Below are 23,733 nucleotides of genomic sequence, written 5' to 3'. Positions count from 1 at the left end.
GTGTCAGCCTAAATTTTGTGCTCAAGTGCTTGGAGTGGGGCTTGGATAAGACCACCTTCAGAGTCAGATTTGAGAAAGCTACCCACTGAGCCACAGCTGGCACCCAGCTTGAATAAGGAGCTCCAGAGGTGCAGGCTCTTCTCAGCAAGGAGGGAGTGCACTGAAGCACTTGGGCTTGGGATAGATTGAAGATCATGATTTATAAATACAAGTTTGTTCCTTTTTTTTTCCTGTCATTGTTATACACCAAATGACACTTTTCCCCTTCCTGTCTTTTGAAGTCAAGGCCAGAGATTTTGAGAAATGACCAAAGCTGTTTCTGTAGGCATTATTTTTGTTTAGGGGTGGGGAGGTGGAGATGGGGGGGAGATGGTTGGGGACTTTGACTGGGACCTAGTTAGTGACACTGCATTACTCTTTGAACTTTGTCCTGCATTTTGGGTTATTAGCTTATGCCCACGTACACCCCACTGTCACTCTCAAATATGCTGTATGATAAAGCCAGCCCCTGCGATCACTTCTTCGTCATGGACTTTGGTCTTTGCACCATGATCAAACTTTTTCTGCCTTTCTACAACCCTGCCATAAATTGTATTGATTTAAGGCTTTGCTTTAATCTAGGAAATGAAACCGGAAGAAAAGTCGATAATAACAGATCTCAACAAGTGCAACTTTGAAGAAATAAACCAATATTTCAAGGCCCAGTCTGAGGCTCGGAAGCAGATGTCCAAAGAAGAGAAACAGGTTTGTAGTGGGAGATGAGTTGAGTTCTGCTCCTTCCCAAGGAACGCTGTTGATGAATGTGTGCCACGTGGCACAGTACCAGGTTGACTAACAGAAGAATGATTCAATCTTGTGTACACTGTTAGTGGCACTATAATCCGCTTCAGCTCTTGGCTAAGCTCTGGACTATGGAAGAGATAAGTACGCCCTTCCTGATCACTGAGCGTTGCTGAAAGGCATACAGGTTGTGTAGAAAGCATCAGACTTGGCCATGGTGCCTTCAAGGCCTATCATGGCAATTGCTGCCACTTTGCAATTGCTCACATTTGAGCTTCAAATGTGAAGAATTACCTCTAGGGAAAGACTGCAAGAGAAAAAATGTATTATTGGGATTAATTTTTTTGCATTCTTTTTAGAAATTAAAAGTAGACAATGAAAAGCTTCTACAGGAGTACGGGTATTGTATAATGGACAACCACAAAGAGCGGATTGCAAACTTTAGGATTGAGCCACCAGGACTCTTCCGTGGCCGTGGTAACCACCCAAAAATGGGCATGCTGAAAAGAAGGATCAGGCCGCAGGACATCATCATCAACTGTAGCAAGTAAGTATCTGAGGGGAAGCCCAGGCATCTTCAGCTGCTTCATCAATGACTTTTCCTCCATCATAATGTCAGAAGGAGGTTGTTTGCTGCTGATGGCACAATGTTCAGCACTATTTGCAACTCCTCAGACACTGAAGCAGCCTGTGTCCATATGCAGCAAGACTAAACAACATTCAGCCTTAGGCCATATTTGCACCACACAAGTGCCAAACAATGAAATTCTCCACCAAGAGAATTGAGCCATCTCCTTGACATTCAATGGCATTACCTTCGCTGAATCCCCCACTATTGATGGACCAGCCATGTAAATGTTGTGGCTACAAGAGCAGGTCAGAAGCTGGGAATTCTGAAGCAAGTAACTCACCTACTGACTCTCCCAAGCTTGTCCACCATTTACAAGGCACAAGTCAGGAGTGTGATGGAATACTCTCCACTTGCCTGAATGAGTGCAGCTCCAACAATACTGAAGTTTGACACCATCCAGGACAAAGCAGCCTGTTTGATCGGTACCATACATGCTTGGACTATATCATTGTTCCTTCTTTGTCGCTGGATCAAAATTTTGGCATCCTCTTCCTAACAGCACTGTGGGAGTACCTGCACCAGATGGACTTCAGTGGTTCGAGAAGGTGGCTCACCACCACCTTCACAAGGGCAATTAGAGATAGACAACAAATGTTGGCCTTGCCAGCAATGCTCATATCCCATGAAAGAATTTTGGTTTTTTTTAAATGCAGAGCCATGGGGAAATATTAAATTTTGATAAGAATCTGACCAAATACACTTCATTAGAGTGTGATCTTATTACTTAACAGTAACGTTCTTGCAACTTTATGTGAAATAGCAGACCGAGAGTTTGTTGCATAACCCAAGACAGAATTATTTTGAGGCACATTGGTTGCTCAAGTTACTGGGCAGTAATCCAATATTTGTCAGTCAAGGGTTTATCGGTAAACACCCCATGTTGTACAGTAGGGCAAGGAGGGCTGCATTAATGAAGTGCTCTATTCATTTCTGAATGTTGCAGATTCTATAACTGTACATTTTTCAAGACTAGTCCTGAGATTTCAGGTCAGCCCTCATGCTAACTGCTCAGCTAATATATTCTGCTTACAGGACAGCCAGTGAACAGCTCAGTGGGCATCCCTTGATCAGTTTTGGTGCCAGTCATAAGTTAGCCAAATAGGGAAGATGCCAGGATTGGCTGGCTAGCTATTGTTGCTGTAACGAAAAGACCCTCTACTGTCTTCACTTGCTGATCAATGTTGGTGCTTCCCTCAAGCGGTGAAGAACAGACAATACAGGATGGTTACTCCAACACTGTCCTGAACCACAGACCAGATTGAATTTTGCACTCTTTGATAGATTTGGAAAGGTTGTGCTCTGGACAGTGGAGAACAGGAATTTAAATCCATAGACTCTGCAGGTTAGTTTCTTAAGGAGGTGGGCCACAGCTATGCTGCAGTATTAGATAGAGGAAGTTGCTGGCTGAATGTGTATTCTCTTTGGATTGTTCTTCTGAAGGCCAGAGTGCACCTGTTATAAATTATGGTAGTTTTTAATGAGTAAAGAGTAGGCTAGATGAAACAACAGCCTCTTGTCAAGTAACTGAGCTCTCCCCTTTATCTCCAGGGACTCCAAAGTTCCACCGCCTCCTGCAGGCCAGAAGTGGAAGGAGGTACGACATGACAACAAGGTGACTTGGCTAGTGTCATGGACAGAGAACATCCAGGGCTCCATCAAATACATCATGCTGAATCCCAGCTCCAGAATTAAGGTATGATGAACTCCTGAGACTGTGTGTGTGACTGGTGTTGGGACAGCTCGGTCAGCCAATGCAAAGACCTGCAGTCTGATGTGCTGCATCCAAGCTATTCTTCTCTAAGAACTATTATTTTGCAGAACTTATCAATCCTGTCTTTTGGAATAAATGAGTGCTGAGATGGAAAACTTCTGGATCTTATGTAAGAGGAAACGAGAATGAGGTTGCCTGTTCATAAAATAAAGCACAACCTTTTAAACTGTAATATCAATGCCAATAGCTGGGAAAATCATGCTCCTGAACTGTGAAGCTGACAAGTAGCTATAGGTGCTGGGCACGCTGGCAGCTTGAAGGACAAACAGCAACTGTAGAAATGTGAACAGCAAACAGACAGAAGCTTGTTTGTCTTGTGTTGGCTTTTGTACTATACCACCGGCACACTCCATTTGATTTCTCCTTGCAACAAGGGTCGTCATCTGTGAAGATCTGTTGCCATCGTACACAGGAGCCAATAAGCAAAAGGACATGGGATTAAAAAACAAATCAGATGCTCAATTTAAAACTTAAGATGTTGATCCAAATCATTTCCTGCTAAGTAAGTGTGCCTCATGTTACATATAATGGCAATATGTAATCTGGGGAGAAGGGGCTTATACTTCCATTTCTTGATCACTTGTCACCTGCTGACAGAATTGGATTCTCAGAACTAGCCTGTTTTGAAACCTTGCTATTTCCAATATTTTGTTAGCATGCAATTAATTATCATTGAACAGTTTGGGCCAGTGGTTGGCACTACTTACTAACACTGACCCCACGGCCCAGGTCCTTGGGCACCAATCACCAGCTGATGAACCGCCATTAGTCACTGACAACTTTTATTTTTTTTAAAAACTGACCAATTGCTCTGTTTAAATAGGGTGAGAAGGATTGGCAAAAATACGAGACTGCTCGGACATTGAAAAAGCTGGTTGACAAGATACGTGCGCAGTACAGGGAGGACTGGAAGTCAAAAGAGATGAAGGTTCGGCAGCGTGCTGTCGCACTTTACTTTATTGACAAGGTGAGTGAAAGAAATTGTTGCAGGTGAGTGTTCTAGTACAGATAAACAGTTGAAGGATAGATATCTTTACATGCTTTTATTTACAGAGATGCACAATACCTGCACGGGCCTCCTGATCCAACCCCCACAGTTTGTCTGTTTCTGTTTGTAGAGCACAAGTGAGCCCTTAGTTATTACCCACCACTTGCATAGAATTAAATACAGTTAACTGTGAGCTCCATGTTGTGCTTGGTACCAGCCCTAATAGAAGTAGATTTGGGTGGCAAGGATGGAGGAAGAGTGAGGGAGATGCACTCCTCCACTCTAAACTTAACAGAAAGGTGCTGTAGGGGTTTAAGATTTCCCCCCTACATAGCTTGATGATCTTAATTTACTGCAAATCTTTAATACTAAAGCAACCTTTGTCTCAGAGACTTCTGTTGTATAGGAAGTGTTACATGCTCACCTCAGAATTGGCTCGCTTAGCTGTTTTTTTTTTTAAGGAGGAAGAAGGGATTTGCATTTATATAGTCTCTTCACACTGTCCCAAAGGTGTGGTACACCACTGAACTACATTTCAAAGTGTAGTCTGATCTATTGAGACTGTATAATGGATTTATTGATCTTGAGTTACCATTTTAGAATCACTGAGCAAAAGACCTTTGCCAGAATATTATCCATCTGATCCAGAATAGCATGCTGAATGAATATAACACACACCAAGCTGTAAGGTGTCAGAAATGACATTCCTTGTAGGGAGAAGAACTTGAAGTGAGTCAAGTCTTCGTGCCTGTACACTGCACTTCCTGATAGTTAACTTGATTTATACAGTAATTGATATCCTTGGCTGGGAGCAAAGTGGGAGAGGCATGTGCACAAAAGGAGAACATATCTGATGGCATTCCATTTTTAAATGCTGTCTCATACCAATGCCTAGTTTTGGGGCTTGTGTAGAAGCAGTGAGGTATAGGCTTTTCATTGCAGGATCCTATTCAATTAGCTCTGAATCTGTGTTGCTTTTCTCTTTCAATTTAGCTAGCTTTGAGAGCTGGGAATGAAAAGGAGGAAGGAGAGACTGCAGACACAGTGGGTTGTTGCTCCTTACGAGTGGAGCACATCAACCTGCACGCTGAGCTCGATGGTCAGGAATACATGGTTGAATTTGACTTTCTGGGTAAAGACTCCATCAGATATTACAACAAAGTGCCAGTGGAAAAAAGGGTAAGATTTGATGGGACTGATATTCTATTTATTCTTCACAGTCGGTGCCTCCACTATTAGCTCAGTTGTCAGCGATGGTGTGTAGCTGAGCCAGAACTAGCCAGGCCGAAGGTTCATCCATCCCTTCCCCGCGCCCCCCCCTCCCAAAATTTGATTGAGTCTAGTGCCAAAGTAGCTGACCTCTGGTGAAGTGGCAGTGTAGGTGCCCTGGGCCAGGGCCCCACTCCTGATAGTTGTCCAGTGATCCCTGGTGGCAAGTATGGATAACAGGTGAGAAATCAATTGCGCTCCATTGTGAGGCATTCCGCTGTGAGACCTTTCACAGCCAAAGGACCCATTGCTGCTGTATATGACTTGGCTACCTTCTTGGGGAATGTATGAACATACGAATTAGTAGCAGGAGTAGGTCACTCAGCCCTTTGACCCTGCTCCGCCATTCAGTAAGATCCTAGCTGATCTGAACGTAACCTCAACCCCACATTCCCACCTACCCCGATAACCTTTTGCCCCCTCGTTTATAAAGAACTTATCTAGCTCTCCCTCAAACTATCGGCTTCCACCACCCCTTAAGGAAGAATGTTCCAAAGAGAGACAACTCTTCAGAGAAAAAAATTCTCCTCATCTATGTTGGTACATGTGGAACCCAGCCTGGGGAGGAAGAGGAGGGTCACAATTGGGAATCCATTAGTAGTTTGAAAATTATATGGCCTACGAATAAATTTAATTGATGTCATCTGGTGATATTACTGCAATGACATGATATACATGAACTGTCATTCAAGCTTTTAATATTGTAATACTCAAATAACTTCTATGCGTGTGTGATATAAATGGAATTCCAGATAATCCAGATTTCAAAACCTGTTCTGAAGTAAATGTACATGCCTGTTGACATCTATCTGCCCCAATGTTCCCTCTTAAGATGGATGACCAGAAGCCAAATTGGCCACAATCCCTTTTAATATATGTGCACACGTGATGATCTTAAGTGACCACCTAGTGCAGCAAACAGGCCAAGCTTAGCAAAGAGAAATTGGAGGGAACATTCTGTAGCACTGCCACCCACCCCTCCCCAACCCTTTACAAAATACCCACAATTTCATTTATGGATCATCTGAACTCAATTAGAGCATAGCTTGTACCCCACACCTAAATAATATTCAAAATCTTGCCATTGGTTTGCAATTAAGCTCAGAAAAGATGTGCTGTAATAGAGGCCACTATTATTATTTGTAGCCCAATTAGATACATCCTGCTATCTTACTGTAAAGCTCAAAGCAGATTGGACTTTCCGTGAGTGCTTCTTTGGGCTGTTGCATAGGTTGATGTGGAGATGTTTTCTGTAATGTCCCTTGGCCATACCCTATGACCAACAATGATTAAAGTTTGGTGTTTTTATGTACCATGTTAATGGCACAAGCCAGTGCTTTCAAAGTGGATCTTGATCCTACACTACACTGACATTGAAATTCTTGTTTTAGTTTGGATCTATTAGAGGGTGTGAGGAAGTTTATTTGTAGTTCAATGCTTTTAACACATTTGCTCCTAGTTTTGTGTGTTTTAACATATGGTATATATGTTCCTGCATACTCCTACAAATATTGTGTAAACTTTCAAGCCAGTTAAGAAGGTTGTTGACTTGACAATATCTGTTTGTTCTTTCAATATTGTCAATCTGTTTTAACCAAGCTTGCACCCCTGAAAGTTTGGCTTTCATCTCTGTCTACCAGCCCCCATAGTACACCCAGTGCTATAGTGTACAGTACAGTCTGTACTTAATTAACTCCTGCCACGGCACTTGGCTGATGTTGCATAACTTGGAATGAGCTTCTGTGTGTTTTTTCTCCTGGAATTAGAGCTGAAGGACTGGTCCTGTGGGATGCACATTGTTGTATATGGGTATTGTGACTAAATGGGATTGTCTGTGTTCCTATATAGAGCATTGCCTAAAATGAAGATATACTCTAGAGAATCTGGTGTCTCAGAATACTAATTTACGCCATGTAAGCAGGCCATTCTAACCTTGATAGATTGTGAATCCGCCTGACTGAACAGGACCGCTGCAATCAACTGTATTTGTGTAAAGTCAAGGTGCCTAAATAGAAAAGGACAAAAAGGAAGAAGTGCCAACAAGGGTGGTGTGGAAGGTTGCTGGTCCAGGGGGTTTTATGATTTTGAAGTGAAGTAGCTTCCAAGTAAAAGAAGCTACAGTGTTTCATTCTTGCCTTGTGTACCTCAGGTGTTCAAGAATCTTCAATTATTTATGGAGAACAAGCAACCTGAAGATGACCTTTTTGACCGACTTAATGTAAGTAGCAGTGCTGTAAGATAAGCAGGGCTCACAAGGGGGATCAGATACTACTTTAAAGATTCAATAGGGTAACATGGCATATTGACACCAATATTTGATCTCAAAAATTAGTAGATTGCATGTTTTACTACTCTCCCTCATCACACTGGTATACACGGTCTCTCTAATGTTGTATTCACAATCCAATGTTGTGGAGCTTTAGGAAAGTGCACAACACAGATCAAACACTCCCTACCGAGAAAGGACCATTGCCTCATTATTAGGGCCAATTCCAGGGCTACTGCTTCAACTGCTGGGAATATAGGTTCTGTGGTGCAGATTTAAAATAGAGAAGTTGTGCGTTTTTAGGTCAGGGTGATACATATTAAAAACCTCATAATCTAAGCAGTAACTGTCACTGGTCAAGAACGCTTGTGGATTGTGGGACAATGTATGTCAGTGGCTTTTGGCTTATGAGAAAGACTATTTATATAGGACCCTTGGGGTGTTCTAAGTCACTTTATAGACAATTAAATATTTTGAAGTGTAGTCACTGTAATAATGTAGAAATGTTGTGAAGAGAAGGAACTATTAGTTATAGTTCACTCTCTCTTTCTAATGTGCTAAAATTTCAATATTTTGAAGGAATGTCCATTATTATTTTAGTGGTGCAATCCACAGCTGTGTTTCAGATGCATCCAGTCTCTTTTATGCCCCCTCAAAAAAAACACATATGGGATCCATCTGGCGTCTCCATTAAATGACCTGGGCTTCAGTTATATCCTGTTAACCAGATTTTCTCTCTGATTGTATTCAGTGACGTAGCTCATTGCTGAAAACTTGTACACATACTCCGCTGATCTTCCCCCCTGCCCCATGCCTCCACCACCAGCCCAGTATTCCTGAAGCTCTCAATGCAGACATGTTAGGCATAGACCCTAATTCCTAAGGATGTTTGCTTGTTTTAAAAAGAATGCTCTAAATCCTTCTCAATTTTCATATTGAAGTACACTGCTTCAGAGATGCCTTTCTTCAACCAAGGTTGTAATGGGACACGGTTTAAGTTGCTCCTGTTTGAGTGAAAAAATTCTAGAAATCTTCCTAGATATAATTATATAGAGGTGCGGGAGGGGGGAAGGCAGGGAGTGGGGTGGTGGTGTGGGGGGAATCTCATATAGTGGAACTTTATTCAAGGTTGTGTAAATAATTCTATTCTCAATCTTGTATATAGACTTCAATCCTCAACAAGCATCTCCAGGAACTAATGGACGGACTTACTGCTAAAGTTTTCCGTACCTACAATGCTTCTATCACCCTGCAGCAGCAACTGAAGGAACTGACCAACCGTAAGTACAGGTTGCAATGCCATCTGTGTTGACACTGTGCCAGAGGCCAAAACTGCTCTCTTCCCTCTCACCCCATCCTCTCCAGTCTGATAATGTTGCTTTTGGAATAGAGAGAGGGAAAATTGTTTAGTTGCTTCGAGATAAAACCAGGTCCAGGCTTTGTCATTTTTATTCTTTCACAGGACGTGGGATTTGCTGGCTGGGCCAACATTTATTGTCCATCACTAATTGCCCTTGAGAAGGTGGTGGTGAGCCACCTTCTTGGACCACTGCAGTCCATGTGGTGTAGATACACCCACAATGCTGTTAGGCAGTGATTTCCAGGATTTTGACCCAACGACAGTGAAGGAACAACTTGTTGCATCTGGATGATCGATTCTGATCATGTGATGTCTGCAACATTTTTTTAATAAAGTGCTTTGGTTAGTGAACCAATTTTTTTCTTCTGATTTCAGTCCAAAAAGCAATGCGAATGGTGAGGTTTAAAACTAGAATGATAAACACTTTAGGAATGATGCCAGACTAGTGATCCTGCAGAGGGATCAAGTGACCTAAATTGCAAGAGCAAAGCTTGGCTCATTTTAATTCAGGAGATGAGGAAATTTCTGCTGATTGGTGGAATTTCAATTTTTGAATAATGGAATTCAGCCCTTTTAGTTTTTTTTTCTGACCTTTTTTCATGGGGTGTTGGTGTCGCTGGCTAGGCCAGCATTTATTGCCCATCCCTAACTGCCCTCGAGACAGTGGTGGTGAGCTGCTTTCTTGAAGCACTGCAGTCATGTGGTCTATGTACACACACACACACACACACACACACACACTGCTGTTAGGGAGGGAGTTCCAGGATTTTGACTCAGCGACAGTGAAAGAATGGTGATTGTAGTTCCAAGCCAGGATAATGTGTGGCCTGGAAGGGTACTTGCAGGTGGTGGTGTTCCCATGCATCTGCTGCCCTTGCCCTTCTATCTAGTAGAGGTTACTGTTTGGAAGATGGTGTCGAAGGAGCCTTGGTAAGTTACTGAGGGGAGGTGGTGGTGCAGTGATAATGTCACTGGACTAGTAATCTAGAGGCTCAGGCTAATGCTGAGGGGACATGGGTTCAAATCCCACCACAGCAGCTGGTGCAATTTTATTCAATTAATAAACCTGGAGTTAAAAGGTTGTCTAGTGGTGATGACGAATCTGTTGTCGATTGTTGTAAAAGCCCATCTGGTTCACTAATGTCTTTTTAGGGAAGAAAATTGGCCGTCCTTACATGGTCTGACCTATATGTGACTCCAGACCCACAGCAATGTGGCTGACTCTTAAATGCCCTCAGAAATGGCCGAGCAAGCACTCAGTTGTATCAAACCGCTACAAAGTCTTAAAAACATTCTAAGCACTTGAACTCTAATAATTCCACCTGTTTGAAGTGGCTTAGAAGCATTTGCATTTCACGACAGATCATTAAAATGTGCTCTCATTACATAATCCCTAGCCACAAAAAATTTTTCAGATCTTTTTTCTTATCGGCCACTCGCCGCCTGATTCAAACCATGGTTCAATTAAACAGGGATAAGAGTTTAGGGAAGTCAGGGGTGTGTGGCGTGTGCCTCACAGTCACTGCCATGATGATTTTATTCAATGTTTGTTGTTGATATTTATTATAGGAACAAATATCATTAAAACTCGAAGGAGGGCCCATACTGTGACATTGTATGAAAGAGACTGTAGACTGTGATTTTTGCTGCACTGTAATAGCACCAACCTTACTTTTACACTTTGTTGTGACTGCACAGCAACTGACAACCTGACTTGTTTGTTTATAGCGGATGAAAATGTTGCAGCAAAAATACTTTCTTACAATCGTGCCAACCGAGCAGTTGCTATCCTTTGCAACCATCAGAGGGCACCTCCAAAAACATTTGAGAAGTCGATGCAAAACCTGCAGACCAAAGTGAGTACGAGCTTTTCTTCCTCACCCCGAAACCCTATGCAAAATAGGTAGTTGTTAAGAGAACCTGTTACTTTCCACCTCAAGTCATACTAAACCACAAGGTTTGATTCCTGCTTCGCTGTTGAGTTACGTGATCTCAGCTGGTGCCACAATTGACTGTCCAGCCAGGCTAGGGAGAGAAACCTATAAGCCAGGGTTCCTGCTCTTGCCAGTCTTCAGTAATTCCCCATGTGTGGATGTTTGGTGAGAATTGGATGTTGTCAGTTGTGATGCCCTTGATAGTCAAATAACCTGTAAGCACTCATTGAGCATGTGAAGAATGATATGCCTGATGCTCCTGGTACTGTACCCCGGCAAGAACCTGAGATTTCAATAAGGGAGGAATTTTGCAAAGGAAATGTAGGTCAGGAGGCTGACTCAGCTGCAGCTGATGCCCTCGTCTAAGCCTTTGTTACCTCTAGACTTGACTACACCCACCAATACTCTCCTGGCCAGCCTTGCACCCTCCACAAACTTGAACTCATCCAGAACTGGACTATAACCCTCTCCAATTCCTGTTCACACCACACCTGTGCTCACTGACTTAGATTCACTACCAGTTCTGCATTTTTAAAATTTTCATCCTTGTTTTCATATCTCTCTTTGACTCCGCTCCTCCCCATCTGAGATGTCTGTGCTCTTCCAATTCTGGTCTTTTGCACATCCTAATTTTAATTGCTTCACTATTGATAGCCATGCTGTTGGCTGCCTAGATCCCAAGTTCTGGAATTCCCTCCCCAAACATCTCTACTTCTCTGCCTCTACTTTCTAAGATGCTCTGTAAGCCCTACCCTTTTGACCAATCTTTTGATCACCTATGCGAATATCCTTGTGCCATTGTCAAGTTTTGTTTGATAATGCTCCTGTGAAGCACATTGGGAGTTTTTTTTTGTGTTAAGAATGCAATCTGTTGCATAACCAGTTTTCTATAGTTGAATGAGGGGATTGGACAGGGTGGATAGGGAGCAGCTGTCCCCCTTAGTTGAAGGGTCAGTCACGAGGGGACACAAGTTCAAGGTGAAGGGCAGGAGGTTTGTGGGGTGGGGGGGGTGAGGAAAAACTTTGATATTGTGAAAGATATGCTGTTAAACATGAAGAAGCAGGTCTGTGCCTGAGGTTCTCCACAAAGTGAAGTTCAAATTTTAGCCGTATTGATGGAAAGTAGCAAATGGGTGAACAAGGCCAGTTGCTGCTTGTGACCAGAAATGCATGCGGTTTCTGATCCTAAAATATTTTGGACACTTATCACGAATGAACTTCACCTGTAACAATCTTATTTCATTTGCTAGTCTGCAAAGCTATTCAAGTGCCACTAGCTGCCTCTATGGGCTGGGGGATTTAGGTGTTGAACCTACAGCTGACTTTGGAGGTGGAGACTGGTTACAAGTATACACTGTTAACGTTGTGAAATAATCAAGTGAAATTTATTTTTGCTGCATTGCTCTGTTTAATTCAAGAAACTTGAAATTGTAGTTTTAAGGTCTGAGACCAGGAGAGTGTAAATGGTCTTGTTGTATTCAGTGGGCATATCAACAGTATAATGGGTTTTGGTCATCCTCCTCCTGACGCCATCTCTGAGAGAACTTTGGATAAAACCTTTGATTTATTTTGAAGATCTGAGTTTTCAGACTTCGAATTCTTATATTTTCTCCTTTTTCTTCTTTAGATTGATGCGAAGAAAGAACAAATCGGAATGGCCAGGAGAGAGCTGAAGGGTGCAAAAGCTGACTATAAAGTTAGAAAAGATGAAAAATGTAGAAAGTAAGTAGTCTATACACTTTAAAAAGGTAAAGCTGAATGAATAGCCATTGTCAAGCTACTGCTCCATTGACTGCATTATGGTCAGTTTGGCCACTAAGTCATAATGGCACAGCAGGAGGCCATTCGGCCCATCAATTCACAGAATCTCACAGTGTGCAGAAGAGGCCCTTCGGCCCACCGAGTCTGCACCGACACGTGAGAAACACCTGACCTACCTACCTAATCCTGTTTACCAGCACTTGGCCCATAGCCTTAAATGTTATGACGTGCCAAGTGCTCATCCAGGTACTTTTTAAAGGATGCGAGGCAACCCGTCTCCTCCACCCTCCCAGGCAGTGCATTCCAGACTGTCATCACCCTCTGGGTAAAAAGGTTTTTCCTCACACACACCCTCCCCACAAACCTCCTGCTCCTCACCTTGAATTTGTGTCCCCTTGTGACTGGCCCTTCAACTAAGGGGAACAGCTGCTCCCAATCCATCCTGTCCAATCCCCTCATAATCTTGCACACCTCAATCAGGTCACCCCTCAGTCTTCTCTGCTCCAACGAAAACAACCCAAGTCTATCCAACCTCTCTTCATAACTTAAATGTTTCATCCCAGGCAACATCCTGGTGAATCTCCTCTGCACCCTCTCCAGTGCAATCACATCCTTCCTATAATGTGGTGACCAGAACTGCACACACTACTCCAGCTGTGGCCTCACCAAAGTTCTATACGACTCCAACATGACCTCCCTACTTTTGTAATCTATGCCTCGAATGATAAAGGCAAGTGTCCCATATGCCTTTTTCACCACCCCACTAACATGTCCCTCTGCCTTCAGAGATCTATGGACACACACGCCAAGGTCCCTTTGTTCCTCAGAACTTCCTAGTGTCATGCCGTTCATTGAATACTTCCTTGTCAAATTACTCCTTCCAAAATGTATCACCTCACACTTTTCAGGGTTAAATTCCGTCTGCCACTTATCTGCCCATTTGACCATCCCGTCTATATCTTCCTGTAGCCCAAGACACTCAACCTCACTGTTAACCACCCGCCCAATCTTTGTGTCATCCACAAACTTACTAATCCTACCCCCCACATAGTCGTTTATATAAATGACGAATAATAGGGGACCCAGCACAGATCCCTCTGGTACGCCACTGGACACTGGCTTCCAGTTACTAAAGCAGCTTTCTGTCATCACCCTCTCTCCTACAACTAAGCCAATTTTGAATCCACCTTATCAAATTACCCTGTATCCCATGTGCCTTTGCCTTCTTTATAAGTTTCCCATGCGGGACCTTGTCAAAGGCTTTGCTGAAATCCATATAAACTACATCAACTGCACTACCCTCATCTACACACCTGGTCACCTCCTCAAAAAATTCAATCAAATTTGTTAGGCATGATCTCCCTCTGACAAAGCCATGCTGATTATCCCTGATCAAACCTTGCCTCTCCAAGTGGAGATAGATTATCTCCTTCAGAATTTTCTCCAATAGTTTCCCTACCACTGACGTGAGACTCACTGGTCTGTAGTTCCCTGGCTTCTCTCTATAACCCTTCTTAAATAGCGGAACCACATTAGCTGTTCTCCAGTCCTCTGGCACTTCCCCCATCGCCAGAGAGGAATTAGAAATTTGGGTCAGAGCCCCTGCAATCTCCTCCCTTGCCTCCCTCAGCAGTCTGGGACACAAATCATCCGGACCTGAAGATTTATCCACTTTTAAGCCTGTCAACACCTCCAATGCCTTGTCACTCCCTATATCAATTTGCTTAAGAACCTTGCAGTCTCTCTCCTCGAGTTTGATACCTTCATCCTCATTCTCTTGGGTGAAGACGGATGTGAGGTATTCGTTCAACACTAGCGATGTCCTCTGGCTCCACCCATAGATTGCCCCCTTGGTCCCTAATGGGCCCTACTCTTTCCCTGGTTATCCTCATCCCATTGGTACACTTATAGAATATCTTGGGATTTTCCCTACTTTTACCAGCTAGAGCCTTCTCATATCCCCTCTTTGCTTTCTTAAGCTCCACCCTGCACTTTCTGTATTCCACTAATGCCTCCGCTGATTTGCTTCCCTCGTACCTGCTAAAAGCCTCTTTTCCTTCTTATCGTATCCTGAATATCTCTGGTCATCCGTGACTCTCTGGGCTTGTTACTCCTTCCTATCACCCTGGAGGGAACATGTTGAGCCTGTATCCTCCCCATTTCCTTTTGGAACACCCCCCACTGCTCCTCTGTAGATTTCCCCACAAGTAGCTGTTCCCAGTCTACCTTGGCCAGATTGCTTGCCAGCTTTCTGTAGAACCAATCCAATCAGCCCTGTTTCTGCACTCCATCCCTGTGAATTTATTTCTTATGTGCCCATCAGTTTCCCATTGAAATCATTCAACGTCTCTCTTCCACTGCCCTCGTAGGCAGAAAATTCTGTCATTACCATTTGCTGTATATGTTCTTCCTTCGATCACCTCTGTGTCTCTTGCCCAAGATCTTAAATCTGTGTCCTCTAGTTTTTGTACCATCAGCTAATGGGAGCACCTTTACTGTGTCTACCTTATCTAAACCTGCCATAATCCTGTAAACCTCTGTCAAGTCTCCCTTCAATGCACTTTGCTCCAAACAGAACAGATTCCAATTTTTGCAGTCTAACCTTATAGCCAAAATCTTTTACCACGGGACCATTCTCGTAAATCTTCTCTGCACTTTCTCAAGAACTCTTGCGTCCTTCATGACCAGAATTGAACACAATACTGACAAATGTAGCCTAACCAGAGCTTTATACAGGTTCAGCACAACTTCACTGCTTTTGTGCTCAGAACCTCTATTTATGAAGCCCAAGATCCCATATGCTTTGCTGATTGCTCTCAATTTTGCCCTGCCACCTTCAAGAATCTATAAGGATGTAATAACGCAGGTAAATGAATTGGAGTCCCTAATGCACATCAGTAGTGGAAATTATCTAACACATTCCTTGCCCCATTGCCATTGCAATGCTTATTAATTCAAGTATCCAAATTTCTTCTTCTGTTCTGAGTCACGTAGTTATAGTCCATACTATGCCTAGCCCATACTGCTGAGAAGGCTAGAGAGAATTAAGGAAAGGCTGTATGTAAATGCCAAATTCTTTCATGATCTCAGGATGTTTCAGGCCACTTCATTGGAAAGCAACCAACTAATTTTGTACAATTAAATTCCCATCAGGGCATCCTTTTATTAAGCCACAGATGGGATATAAATTGTTTCCATCTTTTTCAAATTGCTGGACCTATTGAGTTACATCTTGTGAGCTACAAAATGCAAAACAGACTGTGTTTCACTGTGGTTTTTGTGGGCTTGTTATGGGCGCCGTGCTCCTCCATTTGGACAGCCCATCCTTAATTAGCTATAATTTACTCTCATATCTATTCTGATTATGAGTTTTGCTGCTTCTACTGTATGGGTGCACCCACTAATCTTCAGAAATGAGAGTAACTTTCTGGTCCTTTTTGTTACAGCGATGACCTAACAGGGCTGTGCATTGTGGCTTATGAACTCTTGATAGAGTTCCTCATAATGACATCTTATGTGTTTGTTTTTCCCTACACAGATCTGTGGAAAGTAAGAAGAAAGCTGTCCAGCGGCTTGAAGAACAGTTGATGAAATTGGAAGTTCAGGCCACTGACCGGGAAGAGAATAAGCAGATAGCTCTCGGGACTTCCAAACTCAACTACCTGGATCCTAGGATCAGCATTGCCTGGTAAGTGAGCCCCTCTCTTTTTTTTTATTTGATTCACTTAGGGTCCTCCCAGGTAAAGTTTCCTTAGCAGCCCTAGATCCTATTCGTTTTGGCATTAAAACAATAGGAGAAAGTGTAAAATGGCCGTTCTATAACCAGGATAAACAATGGATTTATGGACATGGTCAAATATCTTATCAATAGAAGGATGCAGCTCCTCCATGCAAGTGGTTAATCAGCACCCACTCGCTGGTGGTTTTTTGATGGAAATGGACCGAAGGAAACCTGGTCACCAGTGGGAGTCAGCAGCTCCTGATTTGAAATCTGAAACTTGAAATGTCCTAAGTTGCCCTTTCCTGCAACTTCTGATTTTCTGGGGGGGCGGTTTTCCTACAGTCATAGATCCAGATGGAGGGAAATAATTTTCTGGATTCTTTCTATTTGTAAGAACAGCCAAGGTTCTATCTCTGCATGTTGTTGTGTCAACCGGTCACTATCTTAAGTTCTTCGGGGAACCCTGAATTTTCCGTTTTCCATGCGTCCCTTTCAGAGCTGCTTCTAGCTCAAGTAAATCACTGACTCTGTTGTGCTATGTCATTTATACTGCTTTGACTGCTAGGGTCGCATGAACTAACAGCAAGCACTGAGTTTGCGATAAATGGAAGGAAGATGATGAAAGGGAAATTGCAGCTTCTGGGCGGAATGTATGATTTGTTCTCTTCCCCTGCCCAGTGAGCTACAACTTGAATTTATGCACAGTGGTTCTATCCCATTGTGTACACAGGCTGGTAAGTCACACTGCCTGTGGTTATGCCTGAGCACAGAGACAGTTTAAATAAGGTTCCTGCAACAAGAGCAGCAACAGGTAGAACTTGGCATTTTCAGTGAAAACCCTTTTTCCTTCAGGAATGTGTTTGTTTGTCGTTATGAAAAACAACTGGGTTCAGTTTAGAAGGAACCTGATGTGATATTCTCACATTATCCCAAAGATGCTGGTATGTTTCAGTTTGGCATCTGTGTTCTGTGGTGTGAGTAGACAGAGAATGGGCTAATGTTTGGTATTTGGTTGTGGAGGCTTTACTTTGCCTTCCGTTGCCTCTTAAAGTGTTGTGATGGGAATCACGTTTGTGATTATTGTGGAGTTGTCTGGATCTGCTTTTAAATAGACCGTTAGCTGCAGTGAGTCAATGGTATGCCAGCTTTTTGAAACTGTTCAGCAGTAGATCCAGAAGAGACATTTGATTCTGAGGGAGCAAGTTGGGGAAATCCATGATGAGTTAAGTATCTTAAATTTCTGTAGGCTCCTTTCACACAGTAAAATGTCCTTCAGCACCCCGGGGAGGTGGTGGCGTAGTGGTAATGTCTCTGGACCAGTAATCCAGAGGCCTAGGCGAATGCTTTGGGCACACAGATTCAAATCCCACCACAGCAGCTAGTGGAGTTTAAATTCAATTAATGACATCTGGAATTGAAGTAATAGTGACCATAAAACAGCAGCCATTGTTGTAAATGCCCATCTGGTTCACTAATATCATTTAGAGAAGGGAAGGAAATCTGCCATCCTTACTTGGCCTGGCCTTCATGTGGCTCCAGGCCCACAGCAATAGGGTTGACTCTTAACTGCCCTCTGAAATGGCCCAGCAAGCCACTCAGTTCAAGGGGCAATTAGGGATGGGCAACAAATGCTGGCCTTGTCAGTGACGCCCACATCCCATCAAAGAATTGTTAAAAATTAAAACTTGTCAAGAATGTTACCAAACAAAACTTGACAGCCAGCCACCTAAAGAAATATTGGGCAGATGACCAAAAGCTTGATCAACATGGTAGGTTTTTAAGGAGCATCTTAAGGGGCAAGAATGAAGTGGAGAGACTTGTGGGAATTCCAGCGTTTGTGGTCTAGGCACCTGAAGGCACAGTTGGCACTGGTGGAGTGCAGAAAAGCAGGGATGCACAAGAGGCCAAAATTGGAGGACAGAAAACTCCGGGCTGACGGAGGTTTGAGGTAGGGAGGATAAAGGCTGTGGGAGGATTTAAATCGAGGATGAGAACTTTAAATTTGAGCTGTTAGACCAGGAGCCAGTGTAGATCAGCGAGCACAGGGGTGAAAGGTGAATGGAACTTGGGCGAGTTAGATTACAAGCAGCAGAGTTTTTGGATTGAGTTCAGGTTTTGGGAGGGTAGGTGTCGGGAGGCTTGGCAGGAGAGCATTAGAATAGTTTATTTGTTCTTGGTATGTGAGCATCACTAACAAGGCCTATATTTAATGCCCATCCCAATTTTCATAATTACAATACTAATATTTGCACACAACATAATAGTCATTTGTAATAGATTCATTTGGCTGAAACCATACATTAATTCGTTATTTATAAGTGTGGTCAATGTATTACAAATTGACTTGACTTTGAAAATGTTGGACTTTGTACGTGGATGAGCAAAAATGTTTGGTTGCAAGGTTGTGTAGTTCACCAATATTTAATGAACGTATTGGAACAGTGCCTATAAAATTGCCAGAAGAATGGCCTTTAAAGGAAATGCCCTGTAAACTGCCTCAGGATTTCCATATAGAATGGAGTTCAACTCTGTCCTGTGTGGGTGGGGGGGGTAATTTTACAGTTGAATTGTAAAGTTGTTAGCTGTGGCTCATGTCCAGAAAAGAAACACCTTGGAGAGTCTTATACAGGTCACGATCCTTTGCATTTGTCTGGGTCTCTCTTAAATGTAAGGTAAAAGCAGAGCTTGCCTTTCTGTAATGCTTCGGTACTTGTTGGTGATAATTGACACACAAGGGAGATCTTTCTTGACATGGGTCACTCAGTTCTTCCTTGTATTTCGTAGCAGTAGCATTTTTTTCTTGGCCTATGTGCTAATTGGGAGAGGACTTCTTTTTCCTCGTTATTTGAGGAACTCTTACCTAGCAGGTGTAGTAGGTTTACAGGTAGATTAAGACTGTCCCTTGATTGTAGGTAGTGTGAGGCTGATGAACAGAGAGGGGGAAGCCAGCTTGGATATTGTGACTCCTATGCAAGGTGGGTTCAGTCAGAACTGAATATCCAAGTGAGACTGATAACCCTGCCACAAAGGATGTTGTGATCAGTGTCCCAGGGACCCAAATCACACCACTCACGAGGGCAAATGAGCCTGTAGATGAGCTATTTTAGTTGGGCTCTTTTGAAGCTATATTTTTTTTGCCATCTAGTTCAAGAATTATTTTAATCTTGCCAAGTTAGAATTTGAGGCTCGTGACACTGCCATAGTTAATAATCCCATTAGCACCGAATTAGTGATGCACTGATTTCCCTATGTAGAAACTTGCTATTTGTTCATTGACTTTGCCTGTTATTGGTCTGCTACACAGTTGCTAGGTAACTGATTACACTTGCATATACCTGCTTTAAGTTTTCATGTATTTAATTTTTTTTAAGTTGTGGGTTGTAACACGTGAGAAACACCTGACCTACCTACCTGATCCCATTTACCAGCACTTGGCCCATAGCCTTAAATGTTATGACAAATGTGCCAAGTGCTCATCCAGGTACCTTTTAAAGGGTGTGAGGCAAACTTCACCACCCTTCCATGTTAGGACTGGAACCCTTTTCCTTACAAACCCAGTTGTGTCCAGGTTCCTGTGGGTAACAGTCACTGCTGTGGATCTCGTTTCATGAATCCTAAGATCAGAACACCAGAGCTAACGGGAGAACTTTGAATTTTGACTAAGATGTTAAAACCAGACGTTTGATCGTCCAGCATTTCTGGTACTGCACTAAATTACCACTTGTTCCAGGTGCGGGGTCTAAATCCACCTTATCAAAAAAGAGAAGAGCAGCGTTTTTATTAGCTGGGGAGAGGGAGATGACATTCGTCCCTGAGCAGGAGTGTTATTGCGACTAAAATGCCACAGTTTGCGGTGTCTTGTTGAACGACGGATGCAGGAGTGATTGATAGCTTTTAGCACAGGAAAACTGGACATGCTTGATGGTGCTTGCATGAATAGTGTACGTGTCCATTTTGCCTTCTCTTCCCTCTGCCCCAAACCTATTGCCAGATGCCATAAAGTGAAAACGTTTTTGGATTTTAATGAATGGTGTCTTACCTTTTCCCCTGATGAGCAACTAAATTTTAATTTTGGCGTCACCAGAGGCCACCAGATCTGACCAAGTAGGCAAAGATACAGGTGGGTGGGGAGGGAGGGAGGCTGCAGGGGTTACAGGATGGAGAGACAGCGCCCTCCCTCTCAAAAGTCAATGTTTTCAAAGGCTTTGCTTGCTGCTTTGCACGGAATTAACTGCAGAAAAATACTTGGACCTATTTGGAACTGCTGGGAGTCTGAAGCCTCCTCCAGTGTCTTACTGACCATTTTACTTGTGTGTTTTTGCCCTCCCCCCTCACCCCTTGTTTTTAATAGGTGCAAGAAATGGGGCATCCCGATTGAGAAGATCTACAACAAAACCCAGCGTGAGAAGTTTGCCTGGGCCATTGATATGGCTGATGAAGACTATGAATTTTAACTATTGATGTGGCTGAAGCTGAGTGAGACCCAGCCTAAGCCACTCTGAGCAGGAGGAGATACATTTTTATCTAACAAAGAAAAAGGAAAAACTCTGTGGTTCCGTAGCTACTGTTTTAAGAGGAAGAAAAGCAAAACAAATATATATATGTATATATATATATTCGCACTGATTAGATTGGTGCATTTATACTGTTAGAACCTTGCAATAACTTTTTTTTAAATTGAGAACTGCAGTCCTGTTTTAAAAATAAAATCAAAGTACACCTGCTTTAAAACTGGTCACTGCTGAACTGTGGGGAAGAATCGGTGACTGTTCGGCCTGAACTGGAGACTGAATGTTCACTGTCCTGTGGTTCTCTTGAGGTTTTTTTTTGGCTTTTATCTTTTAGCATTTGTCACTGACCTGTGCCCTAAACCACCTAACTGGAACATGAATCCAGGTTGAGCATTTGGTTTGGTTTGATTTTTTTTTAAACTGCAAAAATGATTGTATACATGAATTTAACATGGGGAAAGGAAGGTTTTAAATTCTACCAAAAGGATGGTTTTATAAGAATGTGGTTTATTCGGAATGGGCAGTGGCAGAGCTGGCATCAATTGTTTGGGGTGGGGAGGGGTGGATTGGGTTGAATTCCGCACTTGGCTGACTCGACCTTTAAGAAGTGCCCTCGGGCAGCAGCTCTACCCCTCTGCCCCCGTCTCTAAGGGGGATACACCCCCGCGTGCTCTCGGGGCGGGGGGGGGCAAAGACCATGTGGGGAGTAGTTGGCAACTAAGTGTTTGGGGAGTGCTGCATTTGAGGACCCAGCTGGGGAATGCCATCTTAGCCTGGTCTGAAGGCAAAGCAGGGAACTGCACAGATTTTGCAGGCCAAAGGTGGGCAAGGAGTTAAGTCTATCCATTGTTGCATTAGGCAATGCTCAAAATGATTTGTATGGGGTAATTATGGCCCCTTTCCCCACGTAACTTGCTCTGCCACTGGGAATGTGAATTGCATTCTTTCCTACACCAATATAAATTGGTCATACATTTGTTTTAAATGGGCTGTGATCTATTTAAATGCTTAGGTTGTAATTTGTTTTTAAAATTCCTTATTTTTTAACTGTTTGGAATGGTTCCTACTTAAGTTGCAGGTCATAAAAAGTTGTCAGAAGGGGATTAAGGAAACCTTCCTCACTGGGTTTACAAGAAATCCCACTGGAATAAATTTAGGATCACTCTGGCCAGGAAGATTGGCTGAAATTCAAAGACTTTTAGATTTTAAGCTCCCATTTGCTGTGTAGGATTGAAGGGGGGGCGGGGGGGGCGTTGTGGAGGGAATGAGTGCTGTATGACTAGTGCCTTGCGAGCCATGTGTTTGAACAGTTGTGGTCTTTCAGTCTCCAATTGTTGCTTTGGGAGTTTTAAATGTGATTTCTTTTAACAGAATGGGGAGTAGCAAGCAAGAGATGTATGTCATGGCTACTATTGGCATGGTACCATTTGGTTTCTTGGCGTTGGAATTGGTCAAAAACAGTTTTGGAATGTTAATCTTTCCTGTTATAAATTTTGCAGTGTTATAAATGGACCATCAAGAAATTTTAAAAAGACATTCCTTTTTGGAGGGAGGGGAAGCAACCCCCAAAGCACTATTTTAAAAACTGTGAAACTGTACTGATATCTGTCATGTGATTTTCTACACCTCCCATGCTAGAGCAGCTAGCAGTCAAAGTAAAATGGCTGGGGTACTGGACGTAGCTTCCAGGGCATTTGGTAAGCAGTGACCTTTTTTGTCTGGTGTGTGTGCTTGTTTCTTGACCCTTTTTTTAAAAAAAAAAGTGGTTTCCTTTTCTGTGACTGAGATGAAATCCTTTTTAGACAGAGTTATTGGATAGTAACTAACATCCAACAGCAACTTCAAGCCCATTGGGGCTCATGTCGTTGTAAGCTGTAGGTTTAATTTTCTTTTAAACTTTTGTCGGTGAGGAAGTATCTACAGCTGGAGATTTAATTTACTTAACAGTTGTAATTAATTTAAAAGGTGTGCTGTTAAATTAGTACTTTCTTCCTCGTCGTGCATTTTAAAGGCTCCTTGCACTCCATCAAGTAACTATTTGAATTGTCTCTAAATAATTATATCGGACCTTTGGAACCATTTTGAGAAAAGGACATCTTAAGAGGCCTTTATTGCTGTGAATATGTATTTTGTTGTATTTATAAAATTTAAAAAAAAACATTTCAGCTTGACTTGGGGAAACAGGAGTAGACAAGTTAACTCGAGTTCAGAGGCCCTGTCACCAAAGAGTAAGGGGACTTGATTTCAATGTGTCCACTGGTTTAAGTTGAATTTTTTTCTTTTTAACTGTGAATGGTTTTCCTTTGTTTTTATGAGACATGCAACTTTTTAATGCTTCAACTCAGGTTAGAGAGTGCGCGCGAGAGAGTAAGGGTACCAGAATGAACTTGCCTACAATTCCAGTATTTGTGACTTTTTCCATTAAAACTCTACATCATTGTAGCCTAACTGGACAGCTGACCCAGTAACCTGAAACAAGTGAGGTCCTTATTTATTTTCTCAAATTTTGGCAGTGTAATTTTTCTTTAATTGGCCAGGGAGGATTGGCCAGAGCCAGAAGGTTTTTATTTTTTAAAAAAAAGTCTGTATATGGATGTTCAATTTTGAGATCAACAGAAGGGAGAGAAAACTTTACCCACAACTAGCTAGCTAGCTAAGCCAAGCGTGTGTTCTTAGATTCCTTGCGTTTGGTCACCCAACTCTCTCCATACGCCTTCTCTGGCAAGTGTTCACTGTCACTT

At 42.7% G+C, this 23,733-nt stretch overlaps 1 protein-coding gene across 2 annotated transcripts in view; it reads left to right on the top strand.

Annotated features, from left to right (window-relative positions):
- Nucleotides 1-21,212, top strand: part of LOC144688443 (DNA topoisomerase 1-like) — a 77,049-nt gene extending 55,837 nt beyond the window's left edge. For both annotated transcript variants that reach the window (XM_078554978.1, XM_078554979.1), the window contains 11 exons: nt 622-744; nt 1,140-1,327; nt 2,960-3,104; nt 4,006-4,149; nt 5,164-5,349; nt 7,589-7,657; nt 8,871-8,985; nt 10,794-10,921; nt 12,627-12,721; nt 16,299-16,448; nt 20,833-21,212. In XM_078554978.1, coding sequence (XP_078411104.1) covers nt 622-744; nt 1,140-1,327; nt 2,960-3,104; nt 4,006-4,149; nt 5,164-5,349; nt 7,589-7,657; nt 8,871-8,985; nt 10,794-10,921; nt 12,627-12,721; nt 16,299-16,448; nt 20,833-20,935 — 1,446 coding nt within the window. In that variant the 3' untranslated portion in view covers nt 20,936-21,212. The remainder of the gene's footprint in view (nt 1-621; nt 745-1,139; nt 1,328-2,959; nt 3,105-4,005; nt 4,150-5,163; nt 5,350-7,588; nt 7,658-8,870; nt 8,986-10,793; nt 10,922-12,626; nt 12,722-16,298; nt 16,449-20,832) is intronic.
- Nucleotides 21,213-23,733: the final 2,521 nt, after the last annotated feature.

This window comes from Cetorhinus maximus, chromosome 13, assembly GCF_964194155.1.
Source record: "Cetorhinus maximus chromosome 13, sCetMax3.hap1.1, whole genome shotgun sequence".
NCBI lineage: Eukaryota > Metazoa > Chordata > Chondrichthyes > Lamniformes > Cetorhinidae > Cetorhinus > Cetorhinus maximus.
The sequence above is the reverse complement of the archived record's forward strand: the minus strand, read 5'-3'. Positions and strand labels throughout refer to the sequence as shown.